The sequence below is a fragment of the Emys orbicularis genome, chromosome 2, assembly GCF_028017835.1.
Source record: "Emys orbicularis isolate rEmyOrb1 chromosome 2, rEmyOrb1.hap1, whole genome shotgun sequence".
Lineage (NCBI taxonomy): Eukaryota > Metazoa > Chordata > Testudines > Emydidae > Emys > Emys orbicularis.
In genome coordinates, this window is record NC_088684.1 from 232,171,589 (window position 1) to 232,195,644 (window position 24,056).

At 38.6% G+C, this 24,056-nt stretch overlaps 1 protein-coding gene across 1 annotated transcript in view; it reads left to right on the forward strand.

Moving 5' to 3' along the window:
- Window positions 1-24,056, forward strand: part of JAZF1 (JAZF zinc finger 1) — a 277,883-nt gene that overhangs the window by 121,962 nt on the left and 131,865 nt on the right. Inside the window, exon 2 of the mRNA XM_065399829.1 lies at window positions 13,274-13,346. Coding sequence (XP_065255901.1) covers window positions 13,274-13,346 — 73 coding nt within the window. The remainder of the gene's footprint in view (window positions 1-13,273; window positions 13,347-24,056) is intronic.

A 24,056-nucleotide genomic window follows, 5' to 3' on the forward strand; every position in this document is an offset into this window, starting at 1 on the left:
CAATGCACTGAAGGCTCTTTTTTTGTTAGCATATGTGTTTGTGTACAGTAAATAATTTCTGTCAATAAGCTTTCTGTTTTTGATTCAGGGCAAGATGGAGAGATTTAACATGTGAAATATTAGCTGACTTTAGCAGTTCATTTTACAGTGCTGCAAGCCAAAATTAGAAGTGGCCTGTTTTCAATGACAGATCAAAATTTAGTGCTATGTTGATAGTCCAAAATGAAGATCTCATGACATTGCAAATGAAATATGTACCACTGAAGTCCAGTTTGCGGTTTAGTTGGCCATGGAGTTGGGATATAATTACATTATTTTAACTCCTGGAGATCATTAATATTTTTGGGAATTAAATCCTCAAACATCAGAACTGTCGAGGTATATTTTGAACTTTTACTTAAAATGATATTAAGTTTTATTTATTCCAGACTTTTGAGACATTATTAAAACTAGGCTAGGACAAGCATTTGAATAGTTGAGCAATAATAATTAAAAAACCCAAAGCCTATAAATTTTGTATTTTTTTTAATACGAGGACCAACTGTGGTGAAATAATTGCCTGTTTTATGCAAAATTGGCAAGGACTTTCGTTTTTTGGTTTGTATTTTGTTTAAAATGTCCCAGGAATTTCAATGTTTGTTACAAAAATGTAAAAATATGTGAAAATTGGTGCAAAATCTGGGTAAATATTCAGGTTAATATTGGGGGATGGGAGGATGAAAAAAAGAAGCAAACAGAGAAAACTAAGAGTATTGCAAGTAAAAGCAGTTTATGCCGTGGTATTTCATGAACTGTGTATTAACAGAACATACACAGGCATGCACACACGTGCATATGTGATGTATCTTCCACTATATTGCCTTACCTTAACAGTCTCACATATACACTTAAACTAATTTATTGTTAACATAAACACGTCTGCCTAATGTAATGTATTTCATTTGTTTAACAAAATTGGTATTTTCATGTACTTGAGTGGTCCAAAATTCAGGTGAAAAATCAGTAAAAATCGAATAATAGCTTTTATGTAACCTGGAAAAATTTTGGTAAAAATTGTTAAAAACCAGAAATGAAGGGCTTTAAAAATTGTTTATCCTAGATTGAGAGTCCTGATACTCATTTTAATAACAACTGTTTGACTTATTCTGTGCTCTCCTCTCTCTTTCATGCTTGATTTTAACAACTAAGAAAAACACAAATGATACATGGCAAGACATTTGTAGATCAAGGATAGAGATGGTCAGAGTTATATGAAAACCATTTTTGGCCCCTGTCCTCCCTCTGGCTCTGCTTGGGTAGACTCCCACTGAATTATGTGGGGTTCTGCAAGGGTGCAGGGGTCTACCCACACAAATCCGTTGGCAGGACTGGGCTTTGTTTGAGCAGGGCCAGCTGTCCAGTGGTAGCAGAGCAATCTGCCAACAAGACCAGTGCCCAAAACTGATGCTTTGTGTCTGTAAGTTGGAAAGATACTTGGGCATGGTGTAGGGCCTTAGGAGGTGGGGGAAATGTATGTTTGTGGGGATAGGGGAATTGGCAGGGTAGGGAAAGTAGAAGTCCTCTGGCCCAGACACCCAGAGAACTTGTCTCCAAATGGGATAAAAAGAGAGGCTTGTGGATACATATTTGTTTCAGAAGAGAAAGCGAGAAAACTAGATGCAGTTTTATTATGGGATAACACAATAGCCTGAAATTATGTGTTTTACTTCTTAAAAATAATCTGGGAGCTTCATTTTTTTCCATTTTGGGTATATTAGTCTTTATGGCCTGTTTAATCTGTTTGTGTTTATATGTGAAGCTTGGTGATTTTAATAAAAGTAGTTTCCTGCCACACCTATACAAGAATACAGTTGTGGAGTTTGATGTGAGTCCCCAATATAATCTGATATATCAGCATTAATTGGTTGTGTTGCACATTAGATTTAAACCTTTTGAACTCTATATGACTGAATAGGTTTAACCTGTATTTGTTTTTTTTGTTTGTTTTTTGTTTTTTCCAAATAAAGTCCCAGCAGATTCATTTTTCTCTTCTTCTGTAAGGACCTTTCCAACTCTGCAGATCTCTTGTCTGTTGACTTGATTAATGAATATTTTACCCACTCATAGTAGCCATTAATTATTGCCTTGTGTTACAGCAATAATTATCGGTTTCAAATAAAAACTAATTAACATAAGTGGAAAATCATCATAGCATATGAAGTGCGCTTGCAGCTAACTACATCTGAAAGATCATGAGACGTCAATATGTGACATATGTATATTTGCAGCTAGTTACCAACAATTACCTTTTATTTGAGTGGAAAATAGTAAGTAAGTAGCTTGCAGTATCCTATTATAATAATCTCAGACATGAGATGATGGGAATATTACTAGGGAGTTGTAGTCATAACATATACTCTTATCTTAACTAATCACAATCACCCCCTGCTATTTTATTAAAGCTTATTTTCCTATGTATTTTACTTTTTAAATTAAAAATTATCATAGGGTTTTTTTTCTTTCTATAAATGAGAGGTGACTCAAGCCCAGTGAGTGTAAACTGGTGCAAATCAAGAGTAAGTAAAGTGGAGTTACTGTACACCAGTGTAGAACCAATGTCCACTGCATATAAAGTTTGTGGACCTTCTTAGACATAGGGATTTTCTTCATGATTTGTGTTCTTTTCCATTTATCTAAGATGTGTGTGCATGTGTGTAATTCAGGGGTCGGCAACGTTCGGCACGCGGCTTGCCAGGGTAAGCACCCTAGCGGGCCGGGCCAGTTTATTTACCTGCTGACGCGGCAGGTTCGGCCGATCACGGCCCCCACTGGCCGCGGTACGCCGTCCCGGGCCAATGGGGGCGGCGGGAAGCGGCGCGGGCCGAGGGATGTGCTGGCCACGGCTTTCCCACCGCCCCCATTGGCCCGGGACGGCGAACCGCGGCCAGTGGGGGCCGCGATCGGCCGAACCTGCCACGTCAGCAGGTAAATAAACTGGCCCGGCCCGCTAGGGTGCTTACCCTGGCGAGCCGTGTGCCGAACGTTGCCGACCCCGGTGTAATTTGTGTATGTATTTATACAGGGGTGTGTGTGTGTATTTATATATATGCACTTGCATACATGTCACCAATCACCACTGTATTTAGATGCTAAGATGTAATAAAAAGAGGGGTGTACTAACCCAAATTAAAGTGACCAACTGCTATTAAATTCTGATAACTCAAATCCCTACTATTCAAATTTCTTGCAAATGTAGAAACAAATCAGTAGCACGATCCCTTGTCCATTAGCTCATGGTTAATGACTGGCTAGGAAGGAGTACTGCGGAAAGGGATCTGGGGGTCATAGTGGACCAACAGATAAATATGAGTCAACAGTATAATGCTATTGCAAAAAAAGCGAACATCATTCTAGGATGTATTAGCAGGAGTGTTGTAAGCAAGACACGAGAAGTAATTCTTCTGCTCTACTCCACGCTGATTAGGCCTCAACTGGAGTATTGTGTCCAGTTCTGGGCGCCACATTTCAGGAAGGATGTGGACAAATTGGAGAAAGTCCAGAGAAGAACAACAAAAATGATTAAAGGTCTAGAAAACATGACCTATGAGGGAAGATTGAAAAAAATGGGTTTGTTTAGTCTGGAAAAGAGAAGACTGAGAGGGGACATAACAGTTTTCAAGTATGTAAAAGGTTGTTACAAGGAGGAAGAAGAAAAATTGTTTTTCTTAACCTCTGAGGATAGGAATGGGAAGCAATGGGCTTAAATTACAGCAAGGGAGGTTTAGGTTGGACATTAGGAAAAAAATTCCTAATTGTCAGGGTGGTTAAGCACTGGAATAAATTGCCTAGTGAGGTTGTGGAATCTCCATCATTGGAGATTTTTTAAGAGCAGGTTAGACAAATACCTGTCAGGGATGGTCTAGATAATTAGTCCTGTCACGAGTGCAGGGGACTGGACTAAATGACCTCTCAAAGTCCCTTCCATTTCTATGATTCTGTGGTTATCCAAGCATATTTGTTACACCCTAAGTTCAACTAATGGCATTCTACTGTACTTCAAGATACAAATTAACCCCCAAAGGTTTTTGTGCTGTGGGAGGGAAAGTCCTTTTAACTTGTAAATAGGAAATAAAGAACTCTTTTCATGGCAGCAGAACACCACAGTTATAGGACCAGAAAATAACAGGAAAGTGCATTTTTAAAGCAAACAAATGAAGATGTGACTGAGCTGATAAATGTTTGGGTTGAATCCCACTGTCTTGCCCTTGTTTGTATGTAGTGTTATTTATATATAATAGACAGTGCTGGAAAGTTATGCACACTTTCATTTTTCACTTTAATTGCCTGTTTGAAGATAACATGACAGCTCCAAAGGTTACTTTTAGTTACATTGTTCAAACCCAAGGAGCAATATGGCCAATTATTAGCGTGCAATAATTAAGCTAAAAGCATGATCTTGAAAGATTTAAAATGATCATAAAATCCATAATTTTACCTGATGATTTTTTTCATAGTACGTCCAAGTGTTGTCAGCAGCTTAAGAATCACTGTAATGTTTCTGATGTCTGATTTTATTATGTATTGTCACAAATAAATCAAATAGATGTTAACTGATAAAAGATTCATAAATCTTCTGTTTTCTTTTATTTCTTTTATTCTGTTTTTACATACAAAAATCAGAAAATGCCAAGTGAGCTGGTCAATTCTGTTGCTGAGCCACCACTAAGCATGGAATCGTTAACAAGGATTTTGTATTACATTAGCATCTAGAGGCTTCAGTCAGAGCTCTATTGTGCTGGGGTCTGTAGAAACATAGTAAGAACATGTCTGAATGGGGACACTCTGGCAAGTTAAGATGAATTAACTAAAGCTGTGAAGTTAACGTAGATTAGTTAAAGGCTTAAGCACATTAAACCCCTACCTCGATGTTCTCGTTCAAAAGTAAAGTGACCTCGGTTTGAGATTGTGGGGTGGTCTACACTTAAAATGTAGGGGGAGTGAAAAATCCACATCCCTGCCCATTGTAGCTATGCCGATTTAACCCCTAGTGTAGGCGCAGTTAAGTCTATGGAAGCTACTGTCACTTGGAGAGGTGGTGTTCCTACAGCAACAGAAAAACCCCTTCTCTTGCTGTAAGCTGTTTCTAAACTATGGAGTTACGCTGCATAGCTACAGTGGTATGGCTATGTCACTATAGTTCCTGTACTGAAGACATGGGTTAAGCTGAAGCCAACTAAAGCCACTTATTTCAGAATGAGAGCATCCATATAGGAGCTAAATGGGCTTTAACTAAGGTATTTTAACTTCCCAAAATTATTTAATTCATCTTAAATTTCCATGTAGAGAAGGCTTAGCCAGTCCCTGCCTGAGAGCTTACAGTATAAATAAAAAAAGACAGGCAGAGGGAGGGAGATTGTATTGTTCATTAATTATGCTGTTGATATAAGAATGGATGATAGGTTTGCTTCTGCTTATGTTCACTGAATTGACATATACCTTTGCAGTATCCATCAAGAAACTATATATTTTCCTATGACACAACAGGGAAGGGTTCTTGTTTCTCAGATGTCACTGTATAAAAAATGTTGACTTTTATTTTGAGCTGAAAAAATTTTTTTTTTGGCATACATTACTTGAAGTAAGCTAGTGTCTAGGGAAGGGTAGTTATAATTAATGAGCTGAGCTGATTTGTATCAGCCAGTTTTTAAGGTGAAGTGAACTACCAAGTTAAATACAACACAGACACTCTAAGAAGCTGATGCTGGATGGTGTGTAGGTGGTAATATGTGCATGAATGTTCTTCAAATGAAGTTAATGGGGAATATGGGGACCTTTGAGAACCTATAATAGTATGTTGTGCATTTGTTTTGATTTTATGTTAGGGAGCTGATTTTCATAAGTCCCTAAGTGACTTAGGAGCACAGGTCCCATTGAAAGTCAGTGTTTCTATTATTTAGGTATTTTTGAAAATTGCACCCAGGATTTTTACTTTTTTCTTTTGTAAATATTGGGGAAATGTCCACATTCTCTAAGATTTATTAGAAACAGAGAAATAGTTATTCTAAAAATCCTGAAAATATTTTGTGATTCTGTTGTTGTGAATTTAGTGCTCATATAATGGGATGGAACGATTGGCTCTGGAGATAAAAGACTCAGCTTTGAAACTTAATATTAGGGGCCAAAATGAGTGGCCTGATTTTTTTTTTTTCAAAGACACGCAGTGGATGCAACTCCACTGAAGTCAATAAGAGTTACAGATGATAAGCACCTTTGAAAATCGGGCAACTTACTTTGCACCTGAATATGGATTTATGTGCCTCACTTTAGGCACCCAACTTTGATGATCTTTGCTTAAGGTCATCTGCTAATGCAAAACTGGTACAACATAGGCCCTGGCAGTGCAAGCTTTCTCACCACTGGTCTGACAGCATACTCAACCCTGCTCTGGAAAGACTACCTCTATGAAGTGAAAGAATAGTTCAGTCTTCACCACATTCAGCCATTAGTCTTTTTTCTGAGACTATCAAAAATAGTACTAGAACTAGTAATAGTTTTGTAATAAGGACACCTGATCACCAGGAACTGGATTAAGACTATCAACTCATTTTAAAGGCCTCTTAAAAAGTTTTCAGATAACAATGTAGGCTGGATTTGAACCTGGGATCTAGAGGTGAAAGACTCTGGCTCAGTGGACTGCTGCTCTTCAGTTCACTGCTAACAATTGTGCCTAATTCTTTACTGCCTTGCTTTGTGTTAGAAAGGAATGCAAAGTGGGTGTAAAATGCCACCATTGTAATGTAGATAGTGTTTTTCACCCCTCTTACATCAGTGTCAATAATTACATACGGTAAAAGGCTGTGGAGAATAAAGCCAATTGTCACTGTGGCTTATTTTTTTATAAACGTTATTAAATTTTCTTATAAAAACTGGTTTCAGAGTAGCAGCCGTGTTAGTCTGTATCCGCAAAAATAACAGGAGTACTTGTGGCACCTTAGAGACTAACATCTTTATCGAGTGTATACCTGATTAAAAACTGACTCTGTATTTAAGAATAGTAAATGGACATAAAATTAGTAACGATAATACCGTTTTTTTTATGCTAAAATGTTCATGTGAAAGAAAAGGATATAATTGGCATTAGTGAAAATTATATTTAAACAATGTGGCAGGGTGAGCTTTTGGATTTTTGTTTGTTTCACTTATTGAAAGGAAGTTGCTTCCTGAGTTTTAAAAGAACACTGTAGACTGTGTTTGGGTGTATCATTGGAACTTGGTGCTGTAATCAGTGATTCATTTTTTATAATATGCTGAAAAAGCTTGGCTTCCTACAACAGCCATATAAAGATGGTGCAGTATAGTTATTTACAGTCTTGGAAGACCAGATTACTTAAATGCTGACACTTCTTGTCTCCTTGACAGTTTAAAGCATGGCATATTGGCATGAAAAATTTAAGTGTTTACATCCTATTATTTACCGAAGTTGATCATCTCATGACTGTTTTAGTCAATGTTCAAGTTTTAACAGTGGCATAACCAAACAAAGCAGGGTAGCATCTGGGTAGCTGTATGTTTTGTTTTGTTTTAATTAGTGTTCTGTTCCATCTCTTATAGCAAAGCTGTGTACCGGCAGAGTAACAATGCAATATGAAGTGAAGTGAAGAAGTTCCCTTGTTAGTACTGTTCATTAGAAAACCTAGTACTGTAGGGGGGATGTGTGAGAGAGAAAGAGAACTGTCGAGTAAAGAGCGGTGCTACAAAAACTGCTTATTGCTGCTCTCCTGATGCTATAAAATATTCAGTGATGCATATTGCATTGTGTGAGAGAGAAGAAATAATGAAGGTGGCTTATATGTTTTGCAGTTGGGAAGTGAAGCTTTGTTCTACTGGATCTAAAGAGCTTCACTATATAATTAATGAAAGCAGTAAAATAGTGAGTCATTAGTACCACACACTAATAACTCAGGAAGCAAGTGGTTAAAGTGATACTTGTGCGGACCATCAATTGATCAATTCCTTCAGCTTTTTGTGTGTACTGATTTGTGGATGCTTGCAGTGAGATATATTGAAGATTCGTCACCTGCAAATACATTTAACTCTATAGGTGTCCCATCGAAAACTGTTTAGGCAACTTTGTACTAATATTACTAGCCTGCAGGTACTTAAGGAAACATTGACTGAGCATTTTTATATAGCCATTTTATATATATGGCCATTTATATATATAGAAATATAATTATATTTCTTTTTGAGACTACACAGATCTGTTTTACCATTTGAGTGTGTGTAATATTTTCCCTGTCACACCACAAGTACAATCTATACAGTATCGCAAACACAGGTATCCGAACTATTAATTTAACTTTGGGCAATATATATGTTGGTTATTCAAATGGATGATATTTAGAAAACAATGTGAAATATCCGTGTGAATGCCTTTGGGAAGAGAGAGTGAAAGAGAGCAGGGGACTCGGAGTCAGGGCTTATGGCTTTGGTGCCAGGCATTGCCACTAACTTGCTCTTTAATCTTGAGTAGGACAATTAATCTCTTTGTACCTCAGTTTATCCAGCTGTAAAATGTGTATAATAATTCACAGCTGACTTAGGTAAAAAATAGTTTTTAATTAATAATTACTACTAAATAATAGCATATATTCATTATATGCCCCAAAGTCTGCTAGTGCCATCCACTAAATGGATAGAAATATAAAATAAAATAGACACTATCTGTAGTTAAAGAAGGGCACAATAACAAAGAGCACACTAAAAGTCAGAGGGAATAGGGGAAGTAACTACAAGGTTTAGTAGAGTAAAAATTCATGGGATACCTTAAGTTTGTCATGTGCAAATGTTGACTGGTGTTTATACACATCTATATAATGTTTTTTATTTTATCTCATTCAATGACTGCACTGACAATTTTAGGGGGGAATGAGAAATTGGTGGCAAAGTGGGAGGAGAGAAAGGGAGATAAAGAAATGAAAATGAGATGTGTGAAGGGAGCATGAGAGGAAGGGATGTTGAAGGGAAAGGGTACTGGTATGGGCATGGAGAGGAAGTCGGGTAAGGAATGAGTAAATAGCTAATAGGGTTCAAGACTATGGGCTTGTCTTCACTACCGGGGTATGTCGACCTAAGTTACGCTACTCCAGCTACATGAATAACGTAGCTGGAGTTGATGTATCTTAGGTCGACTTACCCCCGTGTCTTCACTGCGCTGCCTGGATGGGAGACGCTCTCTGGTCGACTTACCTTACTCCTCTCTGAAAGGTGGAGTACCGTGGTCGACTGGAGAGCACTCTGCTGTCGATTTAGTGGGTCTTCACTAGACCCGCTAAATCGACACCCACTGCATTGATTGGAGCAGTGTCGATCTCCCCGGTAGTGAAGACCAGCCCTATGACATAATAGTGCTTACCACAACTGCATGTGGTGATTCTTTGTCTGGGCAGTGGGAAAAACAGGACAGGGCTCCTTTCATGATCCCTGCTGCATTACAAGGCAGGGGAAAGCGGGACAGACTTACCTGAGTGGAGCCCAAAGGAGAACAAGGCATGATCAGTCAAGGTGCGGGCACCAACTCACTGTGGGAGGGTATTTATATCCAATGTACTCTAGAGGGATCTCTCTCTCATCAATCAGCAGCACCCTCCCAACCATGGGATTAAGTAGGACTGGATTTTGTGATCTGCTGTGGTCTTGCACTAGTCTCCTTTTTTCTTTAGGGCTGATAAGGCATTTGTCCTTCACTGCTAGACTGGCTGAGGCGGGGCAGGTTTTTTCTCAGGTCAGGGACCTGGTGAGGTAGATAAGGAGGTTAGGTCAAGATGTTGCAACTTAGTGGATATCAAGTGTGGCAGGTACCCTTTGTGGCTACTCGTTACAGAGGGATACAGTTCCCTGATAAACAGGAGTTGGAAGTGGATTTAGGGGAGGCATCCCCTGAGGAAGCTGGAAGAAGGGGGTTGGGGTTCCTAAAATCTGGTACAGCAGGGAGACAGTCCTCCCTCCCTGTTTTTCCCTTCCCTCTGAACCTGCATACGAGGGGAGAACGGTGGGGTCTCAGCAATGGGCTGGCTGTGCCCAGGTTGGGAAAGGAGAGGGCGGATGGCAGCCCTCCCCCAAATAAATGGAAGCAGTTAAGAACCTGCACCATATGATTTATTGCCGAGTATTCCCCAGATATGTTAAGTGAATAAAATTGCAGCCTTATTAAACTACTCCCATTGTGTCTTGTCTTGTCTTCCCATGTTGCTGGAACAAAGGCAGGAGAGGTGAGAGAATAGTTAGTTGTAGTCTTGCAGAACCAGTACTGTGAGGCTGGAGTGAAAGCTGTTCGGAGGAGTGAAACAGAGAAGAAATTAGCCAAAAGCTCAGAAGACAGCAGCAACTGCTTCTGTTGTTCCCACAGCTTCACCCTCCTTTAAAGCTTTAAAGCTCCACCCCAAAAGCCAATGAATAATTGTTCTTGGAGAGTCTCTGATAAGAGGTGCTAAGTGCAAGTAAGTTACATTATTATAGGTACAAATAAATATTTAGAAAAGCAAATGTGGTTTTCATTAGTCTAGTGGAAAACATTTTTGGAACTTTAAATTTGAAAGTGAATTTCAGCTTGAGCATATTTACTATCCTTTTGTGTTTTCTTTCTGCATACATTCAAGGTCTCAAGCTTTAGAAGTGCAAATGCAAAAGCAGTTTTTAAAGTAATTACCAATATCACAATATATATCATTTGCTTTTTTGGTGAGTTATGTATGTCATCCAACCAGAGAACAGAAGGAATATCCCATGACTTGTATAGCTGCCCAACACAGCACTCTGTGTGAAGTGTAATTACCAAATGATTAGCAAACCAAAAATCATTCACTGAAGACATTTTGAAATCAGTTTGATACTATAATATGACCTTTGCTACCTGTTCCTAGACCATTTGTGAATAGAAGCTCTGTGTAGCTCGAAAGCTTGACTGTTTCACCACCAGAAGTTGGTCCAATAAAAGATGCTACAAGAATGCTACAGACAGTGATCTGAGGGTTCAGTTTTGATCTGTCCTGTGCGCAGATGCTAGGTAAACAGTTTCCCATACTCTGTTCTGACATATCAAGATGAATGTCATGTGGGCTTTCTTATCTTCTGTCAGTGCTAGGAGGAGCTGCTCCCATAAAGCAAATAGGTGGTGGACACTCCACTATAAAGTTTTTCCCTTAGCCCCTCTCTCCCACGTATACATGTAGTGCTCTGACTCAAACCAGCCCCAAAGTCGCCTCATTCAGTCACAGAAACTGTTCATTGTTGATGAAGGTTAATCCAAGTTAAGAACTGGATTAGGGAAGCTGCAGTCATTTAGCCACAGATGCCTAAACTTGGGTTGAAGCAGTTTTAGGATGACCCCGACGGGGGATAATGCTCTGCAGACATTCTGCATGAAGGCAGTCCCATGGTAGACCTTGAACCACAAAGATGTAAATCTAACAGAGTTCATCATGACGCAGGTTGTGTGCTTGGCTTGCTAAATGAATGGCAGTCTCTCAGTAATGCAAAGGCACATAAAAGAGATCTTTTTGTGTTTGAGCCTGCCATTCCTGGTTGAGTGGAGCATAAAGATAACATATAAGATAACTGATTTGTCACTATCTGCAGTTAGAGCAGTCCAGTGCACTGTGTTGGTGATCGCTGTAATCTCTGTAGTCTGCAACTGCTTTTCAGACATAAGAAAAGGTCTGTTTCCTGTTAAAAGTAATTGGCTATGGGTTGTTGATCTGCTTGACACTATGTATGTATATGTGACTGTTCTCTGAACCCGCTCAATCAAATATATTGTCATTGTAAGTTTCCATCTCTGTATGGGTGTGGTGGTGAAGTATGTTGTCAAACTTAGAGTCTGAGTTGCCATGGAACAAATCTGGGTGGCCGGGGGAAGTCTTTTTGAATTATTCTTAAGCTTTATGGCAGCCCAGGAGTGACTGCACTCATTAAACAAAATGTTAATTGACTAGAACCGAGAGTTGAATCATCTTGTACTCCTCAGTCAAAAACTGCTATTCCTTTTGATAGAAGTTTTACCTGAGTAGGGCTAAAGAACTGGGGCCTAAGATTATTACTGGAATGTTTTTAAATAGAGTACAGATGCTGCTGACTAGCTCAAAAGTACATATGACAATATTAGGGAAATGAACTTTTGAAAAATAACATGGCTTAAAGTTGTGTGGAGAAAATAGGTTCAGTTTAGAATATTGCAAGCGTGTGTTGACAATATTCTTTGCAGTGAGAAATGGATACCAGCAGTACTATAGAGGGCTATTTAGTAAAACAGTCTGCATTCTTCATAGTTAGGAAACATAAGTTGTCCATAGAATTGCTGTTAAAGACATATATACAGTTTGTGATGATGACTGCATAGTAACGTTCATATGCATGATACACCTTTTTGTGCTAGAAGCTTTTTAAAACCTTTCTTGTTTTTAATTTCTAAAGGGGCTCTATTGGAACACGAGGCCACACTCCATTTTTAAAATCAAGATTATCCTATTTTTTTTTAAAGTACTTTTTTGTTTTTTAAAAATGTGTATGCTCTTTCTTCTTCTTTGCAGCAACATGAACTAAGACTGCTTCTTTGTTTAGATAAAAGCAAAGTTGAATTGAACAAGTGCATAAAACCAGGTACAGTTCATTCTTGAACTGTAAAGTCAGTGTTAGTGGAAATTGGCGAATGCTTGCTTCTGTGCTTCTGAAGGGCAATCCTCTGCTGGGCATATATTTTGCTACATGTGTACTTTCATGTGCATTTCTGATTGAAAGAGTTAGAAAATAACACACCTAGGGTAGGAGAAGAAGCAGAATTTGTGTGTGCAGAGGTAAATAGGTGATGAACCTCAACAGATAGCTATTTGTGAAAACTGCTCCCTTTGTAAAGTGTCACAGTTTGTTGATCAACTTTAGAACTGTCTTAAAAGAAATCTTTAATTCTTGACTCTATTTCATTTTTAACAGTGTAAACCATGGAAACGATGCCAACATTGTTACTGTAAGCAATGAAAACTAATATTTATGAGAGGGATTATGAAGTTTGTATGACAGATGGAAATTATATCACTGTTGATGTTTGGAATTCCATTGAAAAGTAATGCAATATCTTGTTGTTTATGAATGAATGAACAAGTGATTGTGCTGCACTGAGCTTATTCTAAGAAGGGGTTTAGCTACGGTACTTGAAATTTTTCTTCTTCAGATATGTTGCTTATAGACTCCTATATTTCAGTGCAAATAAAGCAAATTCATACTTGTATTTTTATTACAGATACAGACCCACGTGTGTTAGAGAAACAAGAACTACAACAGCCAACATATGTTGCTCTAAGTTACATTAACAGGTAAGCATTTTTTTCAGTTGTAAATATGACCCCCTATGGTTTGCCCTGACTGTCAGCAATATATGTGCATACTATATATACCAGAACAGTGCACATACCTACACACTTCTTACTTTATTTACAATTTTATACTGCATGTTTGCTAACTTCTGAAAATATTTACATAGTTTACTGGATGTCTGATCATCTTGATACCCTGGGCTGAGAATTAAACCTTTTATGTTAAGACCTATATTGTACAAAACAAGTGTTTTAAAATATTCGGTGTTAAAATGTCTATAACAGAATATATTTGGTTTAATCAAAATGACTAGTTGGAGATGGTTGCAAACTGGTATGCTTTTTAAAAAAAAATCTATAATGTCACTTCATTTGCAGCTGGCAAGAGAAGCCTTTTTAAAGCTAGCATGTATTTGGCATGTCGGCTAGCATAAGTCTTTGTAAAGACACACCATTTCTATGAGAAAATGTAGTGAACATGTAGAAACTAAATGCAGTAGAGGGAAAAGGGTCCTACCAATTAATGGACTAATACTGCAGTTTGAGCCAGACGTGCAAACCGCTGAGCCCATAAGGAGCCTTTTTGATTTCAGAAATTTTCTCTTCAGGGGTAAGGGTCTGCCTGCATGTGTAGAATCAGGGCCTGGACATTATCAGCTTTTGTAATTACATGACTGAAGTCTAATTTATATGGGTGAATTATTAAACAGTTCTCTGTGAGGTGTTGTTATTTAGGAGTGTGTCTACACTGCTGTAATTCCCAGTTAGAATAGACATGTACGCACTAGCTCTGCTCCAGCTAGTGCACCAAAAATAGCAGTGTGGCTGTAGTGGCACGGGCAGTGGCTTGGGCTAGCCACCCACGAATGTACCTAGGATCTTTGACAGGGTTGTACTCGAGTAGCTAACCCATGCTGCTGTGGCCACACTTTTATTTTTAACACATTAGCTTGAGCAGAGTTAGTGCATGGATGTCTACCCAATCTGGGAATTGCACCTTCCAACTGAAGTAGTTACAGCAAGGGACAAGGAGTCAAGTATTTTGTATTCCTTTCCCGTTTCTCCCACTGATTTGTGTCTAGACCATATGCAAATCATTAAATCATGTTACCTCTCTGTGACTTGATTTTCCCATCAATAAAATGGATATGTTGTAATAGTTCCTACTTCTCCAAGGTGTTGTGAGATCTACTTAAAGGAACTGAAAGCACTCTGATGTTCTCAAATGAAAGGTACTATGTATAACATGTGCAAAGTTTTGTTGTTGTTTACTATTAGTATGTGCTTGCTCTACAGTCTCTTGTTAGGAGATAGTAAGTGGGGAAGGCCTGAAATGAGCCACTTTATTTTCATTCTCTTTAAAAGGCTCCAGGCTTTTTAATCACTTGATCATCATTCATTTCATTTTGTCAATAATTTGGAATTATTAAAAATAAATATTTTGCAAGATTCTGGGCATTGGGGTATGGATTTACTTTTGTAATCTTGTTGCTTCCTGGAAAGAGTCACTCACTAAAGTGCACTTGTGAAATTTCAAAGCAGTAAAGGGAGCTTCCTGGCTAAAACTCTATTTAGTGCTTTGAAAATTTACCTCAACCAGTGTCTCTCTCTTTTTAAAGTCTGGCCTGAGTCACCAGATGCATTACATTTAAGACCCGAAGTTGCTGAGAAGTTAAACAACTTTTTAAAAATTATTTATCTAGCTAATAAAGCTCTTGCTTTTAAATTGTTGAATGAGAGCGCAGTTGTGGTCCTCGGTATGTGCCAGTGCAGGAGAATTAGATGGCTAGCTGTATCTCAGATCACAGCCTCACCTCACCTCCCTCTTTTCACCCTATTCAGGTGGACAGGGCATGAGTGGGGAGCAGATGGAGCCTTGACTTTCTCTCCCTGTCCTTGATGTGCCAGACAGCTCAGTTGAGTCAGAGCAGAGGCAAGTAGTCTGTGCAAGGCAGAGAGCTGGTGCAGATTACTTCTCCCCTGAGAGCAGGGTGAACCAGGAGCCATATTGTGAGAGAGAGATCTGGTCTGCTCCCAAGGCAGTACAACTAAGCAATGCCCCTTATTTAGGGATTTTTAGTAAGGCCACAATTTAGCCCTAACTAAACATACATGAAGTATCACACACAATGTGGCATTCTTCATTTAAAACAGGTTTCCCCATTTTGGGTAAATCAGCATGCTGCTGTTTTGGGGATGTTTGGGTTTCTTTTACAGAAAATTCAATGATTCTTGGGATGTTTTTTCTTTTCCAGTCACTTGGGAGATATGTATTTGAGACATGTACTATATGGGATTATCTGTATCGATAGATAGGATGCCAGTTTCTATCTCCATCTATGCTCTGTGGTGGCTGAGATACGAATCTGAGTCTGTCACTGCTCTCAATCTCATAAGGCTGGGCAGACTGAACCTAGATCTCAGTGCAAAGTACTGACAATAGACTGCAATACCAAGCCACTGAGTTTAAACTTGCCTAAGTTATACGTGAAATAAGTGTGTTGGTCCCATCTTAGTTTTTGTTGTTGGATTTTCCCTCCCCCTCCCCCCACAACATCTAAAATCCACCATACACCTTGGGATAGTTTCTGCTCCAGGGGAGGGATGACAGTGAAATAATGGGGAAAGTATATGAAAGTAAGCACTGGAGTGCGTTTTAGTGAGTGACTATTTTACCCGACAAAAGAAGATACATATGGTTGATAATAGTTGGCATTGGCGTGATTTCCTCTATGACAAAGGGATGCCACTAACTTCAAAAACGTTTGTATGATATATTTTTGTGTACTATTAACATAAATTTAGAGAGAGATTTTTATTCCTCCCTCCCCCAGTTTGTTTGTTTTGTACATAAGTCTTTGGGTGAGAGAGGCATTTAAAAATTAGGAAAAGGTTATTGTAAAATCACAGAAATTGCCAATGGTATTTTCAGGATCATGTCTAATATTAGAAACTACTTTAAACTCTAATTTTCTAAATTTCAAATTGATTGTCTCCCTTTTAAATTGTGTGTGATTGAAGCTGTCTAGTTAGTGGTTATTTTGCCCAAATGTTTCACTTGCAACATCATTTTGTAGAACAACGATTAATTGCTTCAGTAATTAACTTTTGTGCATATAGACCTTATTTGATTTTTTTATTTCAAGCCAACCTGCTGCCATTTAATTTTTTTGAATTTTTTTAAAGCAATGGTTTCATTGAACCACCTGCTCTATGCAGCTCAAGGGAACAGCTGTATCCATTACACTAAAAAGACATGCATTCTATTTCCAATCTACGTATGCCAGAGCTGGGTTCTGCTTTGTTATCCGAGGCTAGGAACTCAGATTTTGTATCCTATTACATGTCATAAGCATGTTGCATACTGTTCAATATCAAACACCAGTTACTCAATGGTGGTTGATATTGAACAGTATGCAACATGCTTTAATGGTTGCAAAGTGGAACAGAACTTAGACTGGTTCCTGCTGTGAGCTCCAGACCTTAAAACAATCTTCCTCTGCAGGTTTGGATGCTCAATGTGTTCTGTGTGGGCCATGCATTCTCATGGAGCCTGAGAAAATAAGAATTCTTAATGCTGTGGGGTTGCCAAAACTGTATTATAAAATCAGTACATTTTGAGTGCATAGGGGCAAGAAGAAAGGATGTCACTCATGTGTAGGCTACATTGTCTACTGATAGGTCACATTATGTGATGAGCAGCACAAATATAACTACAGCCTACATTTGGGATATTTGTATGATGTCTTGCGTGGCTGCTGTAATAACATTAAAATGGTAGCAGAAGTGGAGAGCAGAGGAAAAAGGGTTACTAAAACATGTTTTTTTTTACTTTAGATCACTCTTCCCTATTCTCTTCCTCCTCCACCTCTGATCCCTGATATTATTTTTTCAGGAATATAGGTGGTAGAATGTTTTATGTGTCCGTAAAGCTGTCCTGCAGTGGCTCAAGAGCACAAGTACCAAACTCTGGGCAAACTGTTAAGAACCAGGGCACAAACCCCAAAGTGTTTGTGAGTTCTATACTTAGGCCTGGTCTACACTGGGGGGGGATCGACCTAAGGTACGCAACTTCAGCTACGAGAATAGCATAGCTGAAGTCGACGTATCTTAGTTCGACTTACCTCGCGTCCTCATGGCGCGGGGTCGATTGCCGCGGCTACCCTGTCGACTTTGCTTCCACCTCTTGCTGAGCTGGAGTTCAGCAGTCGACGGGAGAGTGATTGGGGATCAATTTATTGCATCTACACTACTCGCGATAAATCGATCCCCGATAGATAGATTGCTACCCGCCGATCCGGCAGGTAGTGTAGACGTATCCTTAGATTTCACTAACTAATTATCAAGTGTAAACTTCTCAGGCACTGTAGCAGCTTTAACACAGAGTTGCAGACAGTGACCTTGGGTATTCCAATCTGTTTTGCCATCCAGGTGAGCCTACCTTTGTGATAGATGGTCCCTTACACCAAGTATTGTAGCAATATTCAGTTTATTCCCAGTTCCAAAGAGCCAGTCACTTACCGCAGGTCAATTGCACTTTAGATCTCACACCAAAGACAACATTTGTAGCCAATCCTATAATATACTATCTAAAGATTTATTATATTAGAATAGGAAATGAGAGATTTATTTACAGGATTAGAGCAGGTAAACATATATACCACACAAATTAGTTCCAAGCTTAAGTTTTGAAAAGTAATAGAAGCTTCTATAATAAATAAGCTCTATGTGGCCTTCAGGGCTAATCCAGGCTAAGCGCTTGGGATCTTTTGCTTATGCCTAGTAATCCTTGCCCCCATAGTGCAAGCTGCATACAGTTCCAGTTCCTTCTTGTAAGGTGTTTTTATTCCCTTCCCTCCCTTGAGCTCTGAGCTGCAAACTTGGCTGATGGAAGGAATTCACTTGCATGACTCATTTTCATGGGGGGAGGAAGGGGAAAGAGCAATCAACAAAGTCTTTTGTTCCTCAATAATTTGTTTGGTGTTGATGGGTCTTCCCTGTTGTGCATGAGATAATAGCTTCTGTTGGAGACCAGCATTCCACACTAGGTAATGTCTCTCTCCTGTCTGGTGAGTTACAGAGGCTTACAATACAAACGCTCAAATATTATCATATAATATAGGATACAGATATTATAAGCAATATTAATGCATGCAGCAACTTACAAACATGCCATAAACTCTAAACACATTCTTATAATTCTAATATCCATTTTAACAGTGCTAACACACAGGTGAGCCAGACTGGTTCCAGCTATGTATGTGGCAATTGAGGCATGGGGACCTTGGCATGAGCTGGCACTTGGTCTGCCAGCATCACAGCTCCCTTAAGTTCTAATGCAGCTCCCAAATTATGGTCATCTCAGTCATTGAGGCTCAGGTCTCATCTCTGCAGGAGATCTGCTGCAATTACAGCTGTCAGCCACGGATGTACTAGTGCACAAGAGTAGGCTAGCTAAACTTCTATTTGCACTGGTGGAGTTTTCCTTTGCTTGAAAGCAGGATAAGTTTCTCCAGTGCAAATCTCAGTTTGCAGAGGTTTACACTGTCTAGAGGTTTGCACCAGTAACTGACTAAAATTGCAGCAAATTCGTAGTATAGACGAAGCATAAGTGAATGCCCTTTTTAACATAATCCACCAATATTGATGATTGCTTCCTGATTGCATTGCCCTTTACTCTCAGAAGTCAAGATAGGAGTCAATAAGATACAATACTCCCAGAGCTGATGCATCCATTCCATAATTACAGAGACAGCAGATTGCAAGGTAGTCAGAAATGTATATCTGTAATCCTGGTGCCATCCAGAAAGAGATTTCAGTTCAGTAATCCTTCAGGGGTAGTTTTTCAGAATGCTGAGCTGCAACATCTGCTACTCCTTAGAGAACTTTCTTTTGTGCAGGTTAACAAGAGGGGCTCAAGGCACCTATTTGTCTTATTTCATTTAGATGTGAAGATCAGTGGCAGTAATCTACATGATTTGTCACTTTTCTCTTGTGCGCTGCACCTTGGAGTTAATTAACATGGTTATGAATCTTGCTCAGTCTATTATTTGAACATTCTCACCTACATGACACTCATTTATGTTTCTGAGACTGTTGGCCTGGGACTTGAGTGGAGACACTTCTTAACTCTGTCATATTATAGTGCCGCATAATGTAGTGTGCTTGAAGAACACTATCAAGGTTTTTAGGCCTAACTCAGGGGTAGGCAACCTATGGCACACGTGCCGAAGGCGGCACGCGAGCTGATTTTCAGTGGCACTCACACTGCCCGGGTCCTGGCCACCAGTCCGGGGGGCTGTGCATTTTAGTTTAATTTTAAATGAAGCTTCTTAAACATTTTAAAAACCTTATTTACTTTACATACAACAATAGTTTTGTTATATATTATAGACTTATAGAAAGAGACCTTCTAAAAACGTTAAAATGTATTACTGGCACGCGAAACCTTAAATTAGAGTGAATAAATGAAGACTCGGCACACCACTTCTGAAAGATTGCCGACCCCTGGCCTAACATATTACCAATTTTTCTAATAGGAAAGATCCTCCAGTGCCTGTTTATGCCAAGAAAGATGTTTGATATCAGGCATTACTGAGTACAAATTGTTGACCCAAAAACAAAAACCCTGTGTCTCAATTTCAAATCCATCTTTTCAAATCCACTTTATTTTTAAATTATCATTACTGATAATATAAAAAGGCAATCACTAGGGAAAATATTTTCATTGTTCTAAGAAGGCAATATTAATAATTGTGTGGATATTTTTAAAAAAATGAACAGTTGATGCCAAGACCTAATTATAATGGAATATTTCCCCTACTGAAATGTATACAATAAGTAGGGGGCTAGAAGTTCACTAAAGGCTTGAAAATAAATCAGAAATACATGCCACAATGACTGATGTTTTATAAGTGACCACTCAGAAATACCAGATGTGAGGTCAGTCTAACGAGACAATTCAGTTAACAGTAGGATACCAAGGGAGGAAAAATAACTTTTGTAGCGGTAATGAGAGTGGCCCATTTCAAACAGTTGACAAGAAGGTGTGAGTAACAGTAGGGGGAAATTAGTATGGGGGAAATTAGGTTTAGGTTTTGTAATGACCCAACCACTCCAAGTCTTTATTCAGGCCTAATTTGATGGTGTCCAGTTTGCAAATTAATTCCAGTTCTGCAGTTTCACTGGAGTCTGTTTTTGAAGTTTTTTTGTTGAAGAATTGCTACTTTTAGGTCTGTTATTGAGTGACCAGAGAGATTGAAGTGTTCCCTGATGGTGTGGCTGACGTGGTTAGGTCCTATGATGGTGTCCCTTGAATAGATATGTGGACAGAGTTGGCACCGGGGTTTGTAGCAGGGTTTGGGTCCTGGGTTGGTGTTTTTGTTATGTGGTGTGTAGTTGCTGGTGAGTATTTGCTTCAGGTTGGGGGACTGTTTGTAATCGAAGACTGGCCTGTCTCCCAAGGTATGTGAGAGTAAGGGATCATCCTTCAGGATAGGTTGTAGATCTTTGATGATACACAGGAGAGGTTTTAGTTGGGGGCTGTAGGTAACGGCTAGTGGCGTTCTGTTACTTTCTTTGTTGGGCCTGTCTTGTAGTAGGTGACTTCTGGGTACCCTTCTGGCTCTGTCAATCTGTTTCTTTACTTCACCAGGAGGGTATTGTAGCTTTAAGAATGCTTGATAGAGATCCTGTAGGTGTTTGTCTCTGTCTGAGGGATCAGAGCAAATGTGGTTGTATCTTAGAGCTTGGCTGTAGACAATGGATCTTGTGATGTGGTCTGGTTGAAAGCTGGAGGCATGTAGGTAAGTATAGCGGTCAGTAGGTTTCCGGTATAGGATTTCAACAATTTCCACCCCACCATCAACCTCAGCCCTGGACCAGTCCACACAAGAGGTCCACTTCCTAGACACTACAGTGCTAATAAGCGATGGTCACATAAACACCACCCTATACTGGGGGAGGATACCAAAGGAGTTATTTTTCCTCCCTTGGTATCCTACTGTTAATTGAGTTGTCTCATTAGACTGACCTCACACTTGGTAAGGCAACTCCCATCTTTTCATGTATTTATACCTGCTTCTGTATTTTCCACTCCATGCATCTGATGAAGTGGGTTCTAGCCCACGAAAGCTTATGCCCAAATAAATTTGTTAGTCTCTATGGTGCCACAAGGACTCCTCGTTGTTTTTGCTGATACAGACTAAACGACTACCACTCTGAAACCACTCGGAAATAGATAAATAGATAAACTTATTGGCTATAAACTGTTAATATATCTTAATAAATAAAATATGATTTTATCTTTTCCTACATAATTTATTAGTCGTAGCTATTAAAAACAGTGTAGATTAATCTGTTGCAAAAAAGAAGAGTGAAAACTGACTCTAAGACTGCATTCAAGAACTATGTCCAAAATAATGCCTATAAAACTGCAAGGGAAAAAATTAAGATTAATTGTATAATACACTGATTTTTGTAACACAGAAATACTGTAAAAATGTTTTAATTCTTGTGTATAAACATTTTTTAACGTAGTCTAAACTATTCTAATTGTTTGTCTAATATGCTCCAAAGATACAGTCTACTGCTGAGAAAACAGAATTTGCAGTGTCTTTGGCACTGATTTATACACTCTTTTCTCAGCAGCAGGCTGCATCTTTGGACCATATTAGAAATAGACATTAAAACAGGAGGTTTCATCTGAAGATATATTAGCCACTGCTGCACACTCTAGTATGTCTCCTGTTCATATTATGTCTTTTTATTACCTTTCATATATGTTAACTGTTTTGCCTCTAAAATAGATTGGCCACAGCTCAAGATAAGGTCAGCAAATATTCAAGTCATATATATCAGACCCCAATGAAGAATGCAAGCTACAATGTCATCTCTTGCCTCAGGCTGCTAGCAGATTCACAAATAGATTTCCTGATACATTTGATGGTCAGCCTGCACTGTTAGTTCCTTGACTATTGTGGCAAGGTTAAAGACTTTGCATACCATATTTTGTTGGTATCAGGAGGCCTTGTTTTCTTCAGGGTAATATTCTTTTTACGGTCTGATATTCGTAAATTAGGACTATGTTCAGCAACGGTACTTTACCATCTCAATATAATTAAAATAGCTTGTCTCATTGATATAAATGCATTTCCATAGCAAAAACAGTTATTTCAAATGTTGAAAAATAACATTACAGTGATAAATATCCCCAAGAGGAGGAGGAGTGTAGTGGTGGTGATGATGATGTGTGAAATATATTTATCTCAAGTCATAGGTTTCCTTTCAAAGCTTGGAGGGCAGGGGTAGAGAAATCCAGTGTTATGGAATCAATTATATAGAATTCTTTTAATCTTTTAAACTTCTAAACAGTCTAATCCTTTCTCCCCTTCCTGCCAGCAGGTTAATTTCATAACCCTGATAGATTGTCATTCTGCTGAATCATAGGCAAAAAGAAAGAGAGAATACACATAATTTTAATCAGTTTATTTTGTTTCCCTCTCTCTCAAAAACAGTACTTGGGTTTTTCCAGGTCATGATTCAAAAATGACTTTTCACAAGATTGTGAAAATAGCATTTGCTAAGGGCCAGATCTTGAAGTGATTATTTAGCTTTCATTCAGTTTTTACTCGGTCCGTATTCAGGCAAAGTTTTTCCTAAAAGGCTAAGCAAAAGCTGAGTGAAGATCTCAGAATTTGACTAAAAATGTGGTATATAGTAAAGTGTATGAATTTTTGCAATAGTCCTTCTTTTGTTCAGCAGTTCCCAAGATCAAAAAGCAGCTGCCAGTCTTGTTTCTCCTGAAAATTGATAGATGTAGCAATAACATTTTTTAAAGGAATAAATTTATCTGATTTTACACTTCATTAGGAGATTAGATATGTAAACTAATAGTTATTTTAATAGGTTTCTTTTTATTCAAATGAAAATTGAAAGTATTGGCCTTTTTTGCATGGAGTATAGATATTACTGAAATAAAAGTTTATGTTTATACTTGACACTTGTGTGTAACATTTTGAAATAGAATTCTAAATCAATTGCAACCTGGCATTGAATATTGGTTATATCAAACTTAAATACAGGCTCCTGTGTTAAGAAAAGTGATGTCTGTTATTTCCATTCACATTGCATTAGTTCGCGCAAATTGGATTGGCATCGGACTAGCACTGATTATTTACATCCTTTAATATTTAAAGGCCAGATTAGGGCCTTTTGAAAATTGCACTAAGACAAATACTGAACCTTGTTTTTCTCCCTCCAAAAAACACTTTTTGGTCATTCTTGGCAATAAAACCAAGAGCTGAACGTGTATAGTGACTGAACAACCTACTTACCCCTAGAAATGATCTTTCCATGTAAGCAATGGGGAATTTTGGCAGGGCAATGTGGGGAAGTTTACAATGCCACTTTGCATGATGAATCAGCAATTGTTCTATGTTTGGATGAATAAAGGGCTTCAGCATCCAGGTTGGTCACTCCAATACCTTTCGCCAACAATATTCATGTAACTTTTTTTTTTTTTAATAAACAATGAATATTGAAATAAAAGGACATTGCTGAGAAGGCCCATGTTTTGCAAAAATGATATAGAAGCACTTTACTAATAGTTTCTTGGTCAAGGCACTGGACTGGGACTCAGAAGATCTAGGTTTATTTCCTGGCCCTGCCTATATGGTATAGTGTGATCTTTGGCAATAGCTGGGTACATTG